Below are 12,712 nucleotides of genomic sequence, written 5' to 3'. Positions count from 1 at the left end.
ACAATGGCAGAAAAACCAACAAAAGTGACAACAAAAACCCTTATTACAAGGTATTAGAACATCAGAACATAGACGAAATTATCTTGCAATTAGTCGTGTCTGACAAATTTCTAAGGGAATTTGTGCAAAGCATTTTAGTTCAAGCCTCAAAGATTTTGATAAAAGAAAAAGGAAAACTGCAGTTTTTGCCACAAAAAGACAGGTGGCGTAAGCATGCAACACTTTAAAAAATACATAAAGTGATTATTTTCTCTGGAATTCTTTGAAAAAGCTCGCCTGTGCTGGGGTTTGTGGCTGAGCCGGGTGACGTCAGTGTGCAGTGCGGAGTCAGGCGCGGCGGCTCCCTATAAGCCGAGGAGCTGTCCGGGTGCTGAAACGGCCCGAGGAGCTCAGCCCGCGGACCAGGAGGAACATGCTGTGAACCTTCTCTGCCCTATAAAACAAAGGTAAGGCTGCTTTTCTCTTCGATTGACTGGAAAGTTGTGAATTGCGTGTTTTCCCCCAATTCCTAGCTAAGGAGAAAAAAAGACCGATTGACAAGCTTTTAATCGATAGAAAACTGAAGAGCAACCTGCTGCTCTTCCGCCAATGTAAGGATACCATACATATATGTCTGTGATTGCATCTGAGATTTCTACCACTCACTGTTGGCTATTTATTAACTCGAATGCTATTAGATAATCATATGTAAAAGGAGTGAAAAGTTAAGGAATATAGTGTCAATACACATATTAATGTAAAGTTAACCAGACCTGATATTTGTTTCCTTCCTTAATGTATTGTTGCTTAAGAGCCAGATACGACCAGGGATATAATTTATGTGCTTAATATTCTTAACAGTAGGTTACCAATGACTCAAAGACTGTTAAACATATTAATCATAGAGAAAACCAATTTGGAACTATTTTTTCCTTTCATATTTATCTTATAAGAGCTCTGAATTAACTATATTTAATTATTCTGATCTGGTATATCTTTAAGGGCTTCCATTATTTTCTCTGAATTTGAGTCCTAGGGAAGTAGCTTAGAATGATCATAAAACAGGCGTAGGGTTCAATATTATCTTGGGGGTACAGGTTAGATATGACCATGAGTTACAGAGAAATGATGATTTTGAATACATGTTGAGAACATTCAAAACTGCACAAATTATCACTGTAATTATTGTACTTTGATTGAGATTGTACAATACTTTGCTAAAGATTTTGATTTGGACCGAGTATTTTTTTTATATCCCAACTAGTTGAATTGCTCAAATTAGATATATCCACATGGGTTAATGCTCCAGTGTTGATGTTCCTATCTGATTTTGGTATAAATGACATTTTAACTTAACATATTTTAATAATAGCTATCAAGTGACCTTGATAGGAAATTAAATTTTAAATCAAACCGTATATAAAACATTATTAGAGCTGTTAAACTACGACCAGGGAAAGAAATCCTTTGAGTCTGAAAGGCTGAGACTATGTCATCCAAATGAATCTGAATAAATGACCAAGGGGTTGCACTTGTTAGACTGTGGTTTAAACAACTACAATGAGTATTCCACTCCAACTCTACAGAAAAACCTACCTCCAAAGAACTGATTTTAAAGACATGCACATAACCTATATACTAAGAATAATTAAAGAAAATAGTTTCCTGGAAAATAATTTCAATCAGGTTTTTAAGATTACTATTTCAAAAACCAGTATTGAAAATGATTACCAAAACTAAATTAATCTTGAAACAATATAAAGAAGAATGCATAATATGTATAATGTTCTTAAACCTAAGAATGTTGTGAATAAAATTAAAGTAAATATTTATTCATGGCAAATATTTTGGATGTATTCTTTGAAGTGCCTTTAGAGGTTTTTCTTTCAGTAAACTAAGTCATGGAGTTAATGTGAATTATTTTTTTAGACATATTGTAACTGTGCTAAAGTTTGTATAACTACTCAATTTTTAAGTTCTAAAACTGAAAGCATTAATCCCTGATATGATATAGTAAACAAGGGCATTTTTTACAATTGATATCTAATTGTAACAGAAAATTTTACACATATATCTTAGCTAATCTATCACAAAACCATGATCCAATAAAGACATGAACAAACTTGTAAACTTTTAAAAATTTATTTTATTTACAATGAAATTGCTGTTGAAACAGCTTTTCAACTTTAGCATGCCAAATATAAAACATATCCTTTTGCTAATTCATAAGAGATTTTTAAAGAGCTGGAGAAAAAAATGAATGAAGAGTTTTAAGTAGGAAGAATTCAACACATTGTCTGTGTTTATCTAAATTGGGAGTTACATAGTGGTTATTTTAGGCTTTTTTAACAGTATGAGTCATTTTAAGATTTCACAGGTCCACACAAAAATAGACACAGACATAAGACAAACTGAATCTGAACACTTACAGTTTAGAAATAGACTAGTTAAGTAAACTTATGTTCTCTCTGTAACATCTGTTATTGTTTACTATACACTCTTGAGGGCCGATGAAAAATATAACCATAATTGTGTTTTTCAAGATAGTCATAATAAAATTATTAGAAGAAATATGGAGCACAGGGATTTAAAGAGTTTATATTATTGTAGCATGCTGACACAGAAAGAAATTGTGTTGTTTGAGCCTACTTGCTATGACCTAATGAAGACCTATGTTCTGGGGTTATTAATTGCTAGGTGGATTTGATGTCAGAGTAAGAAAAATTATTTCTGAAACATATCCATATGATATTCATCCAGGCATTCCATCTGATTGACACTAATATGCTGTATTGAATCAATATTATATAGCAATGTCACTGCTGTTGTGCTTCTACAACAGAAATTGATGAATAATTCAGAAAATAAGTCACGTTTTTTGTTACAATCTTAATAATACAATTATGTGTGTACATGTGTGTTTTAAAACAAATTATTTTCCCAATCATTTCAATACAATGCTAAATACGATAACTGCAATTTATCTTGGAGAGTTTTTTCTCTTTTATTAAAAAAAGCAACATGTGCTAAAAGTCCAACTATAAGTTTTACAAATGAAACAATTAAAATTTGAGAAATCTCATGACAGCGTTTTTGTTACTGTTTTAACCAAGAAAGCTATGCAAGTCTGATGCAAATGAGTAGCAATTTTGCTAATGATTCCTGGAGTTAGTTTGGGAGGATCACATGGAAGATAATTTGTGGACTTCAGAGAGCTAGCCTCAGTGCAATGTGAAATTGTCTCTGCTTCTTTTTTTCTCCTCAGGGATCTGTTTGTTTTGCTATCGCATCTTCTAGTCCATCTCATTTGTCTTAACTCATGTTTTCTATGCTTTAAGGAAATCTTTAAAACATGGCAGAAGCTAAGACCCACCAACTTGGAGCAGCCTTGTCTCTTATCCATTTAATTTTCTTCATCTCTGGAGTTGAGGCAGCTTCTTTCCAGAGAAACCAGCTGCTTCAGAAAGAACCAGACCCAAGATTGGAAAATGCCCAAAGGTTTCCCAGTCCCGAGATGATCAGGGCTTTGGAGTACATAGAAAGGCTCCGGCAGCAAGCTCACAAAGAGGAAAGCAGCCCAGACTACAACCCCTACCAAGGTGTCTCTGTTCCCCTTCAGCAGAAAGAAAATGGGGAGGAAAGTCACTTGGCAGAGAGCTCAAGGGATTCGCTGAGCGAAGACGAGTGGATGAAGATAATCCTGGAGGCTCTGAGGCAGGCTGAAAGTGAGCCTCAGTTGGCACTGAAAGAAAACAAGCCCTATGGCATGAATTCGGAAAAGAACTTCCCAGTGGACACGACTGATGATTATGAAACTCCACAGTGGCCAGAGAGGAAGCTCAAGCACATGCGGTTCCCTCCTGCGTATGAAGAGAATTCCAGGGACAACCCCTTCAAACGCACGAACGAAATCGTGGAGGAGCAGTATACGCCTCAAAGTCTTGCCACCCTGGAGTCTGTCTTCCAAGAGCTGGGGAAACTGACGGGACCAAGCGGCCAGAAACGGGAGAGGGCCGATGAGACACAGAGGCTCTACTCGGACGACGAAGATGACATCTACAAGGCCAGTAACATCGCCTACGAAGACGTGGTCGGGGGAGAAGACTGGAACCCCGTGGAGGAGAAAATAGAGACTCAAACCCAGGAAGAGGTGAGGGACAGCAAGGAGAATCTGGAAAAAAATGAACAAATCAATGAAGAAATGAAGCGTTCGGGGCAGGACGAAGATCTCCGGAAGGAGGACAGAGCCCAGCTCTCAGATGATGTCTCCAAAGTCGTCGCCTATCTGAAAAGGTTAGTGAGCGCTGCGGGGGGTGGGAGGCCGCAGAATGGGCAAAATGGGGAGAGGGCGGCCAAGCTCTTCGAGAAACCCCTTGATTCTCAGTCTATTTATCAGTTGATTGAAATCTCCAGGAATTTACAGATACCCCCTGAAGACTTAATTGACATGCTCAAAACCGGGGAGAAGCCAAGTGGGTCGGTGGAGCCAGAGCCGGAGCTCGACCTTCCTGCTGACCTAGAGGACATCTCAGAGGCCGACTTAGACCATCCGGACCTGTTCCCAAATAAGATGCTGTCCAAGAGCGGGTACCCCAAGGCACCTGGGCGAGCCGTGACCGAGGCCTTCCCAGATGGGCTCAGTGTTGAGGACATTTTAAATCTTTTAGGGATGGAGAGTGCAACAAATCAAAAACCTCCATATTTTCCCAATCAATATAACAGAGAGAAGGTTCTGCTGAGGCTTCCCTATGGTCCTGGAAGATCTAGAGCAAACCAGCCTCCCAAAGCTGCCTGGCTTCCTGACGTTGACAATGGGCAAGTGGCATATGAAAACCCGAATGACAAGGACCAAGAATTAGGAGAGTACTTAGCCCGGATATTAGTTAAATACCCCGAGATCATGAATTCAAACCAGGTGAAGCGGGTGCCCACTCCAGGCTCATCTGAAGATGACCTGCAGGAAGAGGACCAACTTGAACAGGCCATCAAAGAGCATTTGGGTCAAGGCAACTCTCAGGAGACTGACAAACTGGCTCCAGTGAGCAAGCGATTCCCTGTGGGGCCCCCGAAGAAAGATGACACCCCGAACAGACAGTACTTGGATGAAGATCTGCTAATGAAAGTGCTGGAGTACCTTAACCAAGAAAAGGCAGAAAAGGGAAGGGAGCACATTGCTAAGAGAGCCATGGAAAATATGTAAGCGGCTTTCCCATTGCTGTTTTCACTCCTCCCACCCCAAGTGAACCCCAATATTTCTCTTTAGTGTGTTGACTTCTATCCTGTTAACACTGTAATATCTTTAAGTGATGTACAGGCAGATGATTCCAGGTCACTGGGGAATCTGCTTCACTCACTCTGAGTTGTTCTCTTGTGTATGGATCTGTGTAAATGTTCTGATTCTGGATTAAAAAAAAATTATTATGTCCTTTATTCAAGAAAGATATCTATGATCGTGTTTGACAGTGTATCTAATGGCTGTGGCATTGCCGATGCTCACATATGATAAAGAGTGTCCTATAACTCTCTTGAAAATTTTTAATATTTATTGAATTATTTTGTTACTGTCTGTAGTGTTTTGTGGAGTACTGGAGCAAAAACAATAAAGCATTATAAATATATAGTTTTATTTACAAGGCCTTTTCTATTGTGTGTTTTATTGTTCATTAATAAATGTTATTTCTGGACACCTTTGGACTTTTCATTCGGGAAAACCAGAGGCAATGGCTGTGGAGCAAGCTGTATGGAGCCGAGAGAGAAAAATTGTTCCTGTCCATGGCCATCCAGGTAAGAGATAATGAATTGAATATGTGTTCATGCTACCTGCCTGCAGGATGCTGCATCTTCTAGTAGCCCACTGTTTATGCTTCCCCACGGTGTTACACACACACATATCATTTATGGGATAATCATTTTGGTGTAGTATTTATGTCTCTCACCCTTGATTTATAAAAATAAAAGACATTTAAATCTCTCATACCCATAACCACTTTAAAACAAACAAGTTAAAAAGAGAGAGAGAAAGAATACTTGGCAATCACAAATGTTTACAGACTTGGAAGCAACCAACCTATTCCCAGGACACCCCAGAAGACAAGGATGCAGCCAGAGGCCCTCCAAACTGACTTTTAGGTAAGTGACAAAGCACAGTCACAGTGGGAATGACCTAGTGCCCTCTCTGCTGCCTGGTGGGCTAGGCAGTGCATAATCATTACAGTGTGCATCTAATAAATAATCATTCCACCTGAGGTCCTTATGGTTTGTATACTTTACCTCATTTGGTACACACTACGTCACAGTCAAGGTTCTGCTTCTAGCCTCACTCCACTTCCCCCTCATATCTGGGAAAACAAAACTCAGAAGACTTGAATATCTTTCCCCAAGTCGTCCAGGATGATGAGTTGTCAATGTTTGTTCTTAATCATTTCACCATGCTGCCTGCCTGGGATGTGCCCTTTTAGCTGAGGGATGGGACTTGGGAGGTGGGATAGTGATAACTCATGAAGTTTCACACAGGTTACTTCCAAAGGAGGACCCATTTGCATGTGTGTTCGTGTATGCATGCATGCGTGTGTGTGTGTGTGTGTGTGTGTGTGTGTGTGTGTGTGTGTGTGTCTGGGGAATACTTAAGCAGTCAAAGGGTGGTGGGAGGGCCTGGATGCCTTGGGAAAAAACTGAATGTAGGTTTTCCTACTTTTTTCCCCAGACTATTTTCCAATCAATTTTCAGATAATTTCATGGAATTTTGAAATCTCTAGGTGGGGGAGGCCTTGGAGGTGATTATCTCTGTGGAGTTTCTAACATGTGTCCTTACTCTCAAATGCTTCTGAATAGGCTGTTACTGCCCCACCGGCAGTGCTATGAAGCAGACACTGTGGATGCAGAGAGAGCTTTTGCATGGGGTACCAGTTAATTTTCTACAGAGCCCTCTGAGATCAAGGTTATGCTTATCTTGGAAACTCAGAAGGGTGAGATAAGCTGCCACTGTTGTACACATGGTTAGTGGTGGAGTGGGACTTTAACCCATAATTAACAATTATTCTCCTACCTGTGCCCTTCCATGGGTCTGATGCTTTACTGTGTATGGAGTCAGATGTGCAGGGGATAAACAGGAGTAAACTGGACCTCCTTCAAGTGAAGAAACCTGGGACAAATACGCAGTTTAAATCTAGGGGACGTATTTATACACCATGTTTTCCACTGTCCATATACACCACTCAACCACTGCATACTCTCCAGTTTTTTATATCATGCAGTAATCTGTTCCCTGGATTCTAAGTCAATAGTGACTATTTCCACCCCAGCCCAAAGCAAAAATAAGAGAATGGCACATGCATCTCCACCCAACAGAACTTTGTCTTCATTGTGGTGTTTGAAAAATCTATTGAGAGATTAGGCAATGAGAGCAAGTTAACTGACGGACACAGCTAACGAATCTCCAGTTGGGATTTATACACAGACTGGTGGGATGCAGACCCTCATTCTCGGCTGCACTGAGTTTCTCTCTTGAAGTCTCAGATAGGCTGGCATTTCCATGACTCTCTAAGGGAGACAGTTCGGGCATCAGGATTGGTAGATATTTTAATCTGGGATATATATGCTCCTCCTGACCTTAGTCATTGGTGGGAGGAGTGCTACTCCCAGGCATCAGTCAGCATCATCTTTGCCTTTTGGCATTACCATCATGTCCCCAGCTATTGACTTATCAGGCTAACTTATTTCTGATCCAAAGTTTTTGTTTTTCATAAGTTCTTCAGTATATTGCTCCCTAGCATAAGAAAGGCGATTCAAGAATGTGGATGACGAATTAGTTGAAATTAGAGGAACACTGCCCCTCTCCCTGCCAGAAAACTCCTTCATCAGAAGTCACAGGAAGCTCAAGCCTTCCAAGCAGATAGTCCCTGCAGGTCACCAGCTGGAGGAGAGAGACACTAAAACTGCCCCATACCTTCTCAGGAGTCCATCTCTCCATCAGTAGGAATCAGAGGTAGCCTGGCATTCTGTATGCTCCCAGCAAGATCCCCCCACCAAACCTTCCCTCCCCTTCATGCTTGTGGCTTGTGGGAACAATTAGAACCCATCTGAACGTACCCTTTGTAACAAGGCTTCCCGGTCACTCTTCCTCTCCTGTCCTCAAACCTCCCTAAACTGTGCACATCACCTTCCTGAGCCTCAGCCTCTACTCTTCCACATATTCAGTGAGGTTTTTCTTTATACCCATTGATAGTCAAGGTTAGTTCTAAGCAAAATATCCTGCACCATCAACTTCTGTGACATCTCTTCCATTTCTTCCTTTCCCCAAATGTTGCAGCTTCCCTTACAGCTCCTCTGCCTTTCCCTTTGCTGATTACAGTACTTTTTCCTTCTCTCTTCCATAAAAATATTCTAGTATAAATTTCATGCCAGCACTCACTGTTCCTCTGACTGTCACCATCTACTACCCAGGTCACTTCCCCTCTTTCATAAAAGACAGCAGCTTCTGTTCTCTGTCACACTTTCTAGCCCTTTTCTATCTATATACTTGTTGATTTCATTATTCACGAAGACAATCTTCCCAGTTCTCCGACTTCATTCTTTGTTTGCTCTCTGCCTGTTTAGGTCATTCTTCTTTCTTGTTAACAACTGTGACCTATCTCACATCTCAATTCTGAGCACTTCTTTCTAACATTCAGGTTAAATTTTTCCAGTACTCTTCCTCTACCACCTCAGTTCCAATAATTCTTCCAACCACCCAAAAATGTAATCCACTGACCACCCTTTGACTCTTGCTCATCTCCTTTGCTCTTCACCACCCACCTTGTCAAGGTACATTTCCAGGTTAGTCATTGGCATTGCTACCTTGCAAACTTTAACCCTCTTCTGTCTCACGTTTCATTGTAATGTCTTTGCTGAACAACTTAAGTTAAATACACTTTACACCTACTTGTCCCTTCTCTCTTATCATTGAACATAGCAGGAGCAAGACACATAACCACCTTGGCAGATTAGTGTTCATGACCCTCAAGTAGCCCATAATGCTGCTCTGTAGTCCTCAGACATCCCTAATCCTGTCATCTCCCATTCCTTAGCCAATAATACCATATTTTTCACTCTGAAAATGTCTACACGGAGTTCACAATTGATGCTCCCAGATAATTATCTGGCTCCCAGTTTCACTGAAAAAAAAAAAAAATGGAGCACCCCAAGGAGGTCTGCGGCTTCCACCTTCACTTGGGCCTCCTACCTGTGCCTGTGACAATACACTCTCCTGGTTTTGATTCTTGGATAACTGGTTCTGGTTTATTGCCCTGTCACTCATGCACTGGGCCCTGACTTCTCCCTCACTTGAGAACCTGCGTCAGAGTTATTCCCATCTTCTTGGCATCCACTCCTTCCTCTCTGCTCAGTCGATCCTATCAACAGACAAATGGACTGCAAAACCATTTCTAGTTTGTCTGCAAAACCAAACAACCAAGCAAATAAAAGTTCTCTCCAGATCCTCCTATACCTGCTGCCCTAGGTCTCCTCTTCCTCTTAACAGAAAAAACCCATTAAAGAGTTGTGGGTACTCATCCAAATTCTCCCTTCCTACCTTCAAAACCCTTTCAGCTAGGCCTTTGCCCACCTCTCCATAGAAATAGTATTTGTAGTTTTAAATATAAAATTATAAAATTTGATACCAGTTCCTAGTCCTCACCTTCTACGGCTTAGCAGTCTTTGACAATGACATCACCTTTTTACCTTTAAACACCTCCTTTGCTTGGTTCAGGCCACTGAACATGCTGGCTTCTCTCCTATGTCACTGGCTGCTCGTTCTCAGTCTCCTCTGCTTCTATCTCCTCTTCAACATTGGAGACCAGAGTTCAGAACTTGCAACTCTTCTGTTTTCAATCCATGTTCATTCCTTGGATGGTCCCATCAAGTCTCATAATTTCACTGCCAATAGTTGGTTGGCAATTTCCAAATGTGTATGTCCAGCTCATAATGTTTGCAAATGCCAGACTTTTAAATTCAACTGTCTAGATGACAATGACCCTCGGGTGTCCAATAGGTATCTTAAATGTAATATCAATGAAGAATTCTTGACTTCCACTGCTTGAAAAAATTCCAGCTCCTCTCACAGACTTTTCTATCCCAACCACTCACACCAAAGCAGATGTTTGCCACTTATTACTTACATCAGTGACTCTGCTTTTTAATTTTATAATCCATTCATTAAGTAAATCTTGTCCCACACTCAAATGTATTCCTTTTCTCACATATCCACTGTTATAAGCCTTCTACAAACTGTGATCATCTCTCAATTGTGTCAGAATTGGTTCACTCTGAAACCAATCCGTCTTTGCACCATATTGTCAATGTAGCCACCATTATGATTCAATGGTGACTTAGACCAGATGACACCTGAGGGCCAACTTTTCTGTGCTGATATGCAATGACCTACACGATCCAGCTCTGAACTAATTTCCCGGCACCCTCTTTACTATGCTATCCTTCTCATCTATACTGGTCTCTGCCCTGTGCTTAAAAATGCCAAACATATTCCCATCTCAAGACTTTTGCATTTCCTGTTTGCTCTCTCAGAAATGCTATACCCTCAAAGAGCGCCTGATGTTATCCCTTCCCTCCTTCAGTCTTTGCTCAGATACGACTTCTTGGTGCCATTCTTCCTAAAACTGAACTCACAAACACTTTTTCTTGCTTGATGTTTTCCTTCTGCATTCCAGCTAACATTCTCAATTTACACTTTTATCTTATGGACTGTCCACTCCTCCAACATTCAATGAGATATTCCTGAGGGTAGTTTTTGTTTGTTTTAATCATTGTTGAATCTCTAGCTATCTGGATCAGTAACTGAAGCATAGGAAGTACAAAAAAATTAGTGATTGAGTAAATGAATGAATTGTGAACCAGGAAATGAGGGATGGAAAAAGGAGAAAATGAAGGAAGAGTGGAGTGGAGATGACTTTGGATCTAGAACAGCAAAAGAAAATAATTCTTGTTAATAGAATAAGGAAAACAAGCATGTATATAATTTTATTATATTAATTTTTATTATATACATTTTATTGTAGCTAATATATCAAGTAAAATTTTATTATACCAATACAGATATGGTATGACTTGAAATTTATTTTTTCTTTTTCTTTTCTTTTTTTTTTTGGTGCCAGGCAATCAACCCACATTCCAAGCCCTTTTTATTTTTTTATTTTGAGATGGTGTCTCACTAAGTTGCTTAGGGCCTTGCTAAGTTACTGATGCTGAACTTAAACTTGTGATCCTCCTGCCTCGGCATCCGGAGTGGCGGGGATTGCAGGCACGCATCACTGCACCCAGCGGGAAATGGAAATGCCATCCTTGATCCAGGTTTCCATATCCTTTCCCACCAAGTCTTCCACATTGGTACAAAGAGATGTGGCAGCAGCTCTGAGCTCAGAGCTGTAACTTAGCAGGAAGGGGACAATCAGGAGCTCTCAACTTGGGAAAGCTGGGCCCAGCTATGTTTTCAGTTTAACTTATGCATTATCAGAAGGGTCCCGGCCATGATTAGGCAATCCTCTCAGAAGATATAGCGTTCTAGCATTACCAAATTACAGTCATTTTGATTTTATTTTTTTAGCAATATAAGTGAGAATCATAGTTATTTTGACCCATAGAAGGAAAAATTACTATTATAATAATGCTATGGGGATTAGTCGCATGTGGATAGCAGCGACGCCAGCCTGAATGCATAGTACTATGGCTAATGCAGCTTAATCCGGGACTATTATTCCTGACAGGTGGAAGGCCAGGATGCCTCATGGGCTTTCCCCAGGGAACTTCTAAAGGGTGAAAAGAACCAGGCACTAAGAAGCCGGGGGAGTTTTCCTGGCTACTTTAAACCTTTTGATCTGGAACAAAGATGATAATTTGCCTCCAAGTGTTCAGATACTATCTACCTCTAGATGGTTTATCGCAGCAGCCGTTGGCGATTTTTTTTTTTTTTTTTTTTCTGGAGGACCTAAACCACATATGCATACCTAACTAATTTCCATATCATTTGCATATGCCTATTTTCCTTGTTTTCTACTTCCAGGACATTTTCACATAAAAATGTACGGCCGATACCTTGAAGTTTGTTATTTTATCAGGCTCTTTCTCCTTGAGGCCCTGTCATTAGATCATTGCCATTGGTGTGACTTCTGGACTTCATGAGTGGCAAAGGGTGGGAGGGGGAGAATTCGGCGAGGTAGGCCCCAGCGTCTCACTAAGACATAATGCGGCAGAGGCCACACCGGTACTCTCTGAGCTCCTTGCACGCACTTCTATCTTGATACTTTTGGTTCCTCAGCCTGCTTACTCGTCCCTTCTTTACCAACTGTGCTTACTCCTCTGGGCCTTGCTATGTGACCGGGGCGCCTCAGATGGACCTGTCTGCCTCACATGTTATATGATATGCTCTTGGAGGTCCGGGGCCAGCTCTGAACACCCTTTCTGTATCCACAGTGCCCACCACCATGCCCCTTTCATGTTGTTCAAAGTACCTGGTGGGGTGGTTGAGCAGAAACTGTGAAGCAGATCTCCTCTCTGCAGTTTTGTGCCCTACAGAGTCTGTGCAAGGTCTCCTGTCCCCCAGCTGTTTAGTGCAGGAGAATAAAGACCTACTATGCATTCCACTTGACCTCACAAGGGGCTCTTGCTCTTGGTGTTTTCAGAACACATAAATCTCAAAACAGTGCTGCCTTGAATATTATGTAGTTTAATATCTGGCTTAATT

At 40.9% G+C, this 12,712-nt stretch overlaps 1 protein-coding gene across 2 annotated transcripts; it reads left to right on the top strand.

Moving 5' to 3' along the window:
- Nucleotides 1-300: 300 nt before the first annotated feature.
- Nucleotides 301-5,597, top strand: Scg2 (secretogranin II). 2 transcript variants are annotated; one of them, XM_047545980.1, is made up of 3 exons: nucleotides 301-446; nucleotides 3,318-4,272; nucleotides 4,393-5,597. In XM_047545980.1, exons 2-3 carry the CDS (start codon nucleotides 3,332-3,334, stop codon nucleotides 5,177-5,179), a joined length of 1,728 nt encoding a protein of 575 aa, XP_047401936.1. In that variant the 5' UTR covers nucleotides 301-446; nucleotides 3,318-3,331; the 3' UTR covers nucleotides 5,180-5,597. The 2 variants fall into 2 exon arrangements, with proteins under 2 accessions (XP_047401936.1, XP_047401935.1); XM_047545979.1 differs by having other exon boundaries at nucleotides 3,318-5,597.
- Nucleotides 5,598-12,712: the final 7,115 nt, after the last annotated feature.

This window comes from Sciurus carolinensis, chromosome 3 (genome assembly GCF_902686445.1).
Source record: "Sciurus carolinensis chromosome 3, mSciCar1.2, whole genome shotgun sequence".
Lineage (NCBI taxonomy): Eukaryota > Metazoa > Chordata > Mammalia > Rodentia > Sciuridae > Sciurus > Sciurus carolinensis.
Note: the sequence above shows the minus strand (reverse complement) of the source record. Positions and strands in the feature narration are given on the sequence as shown.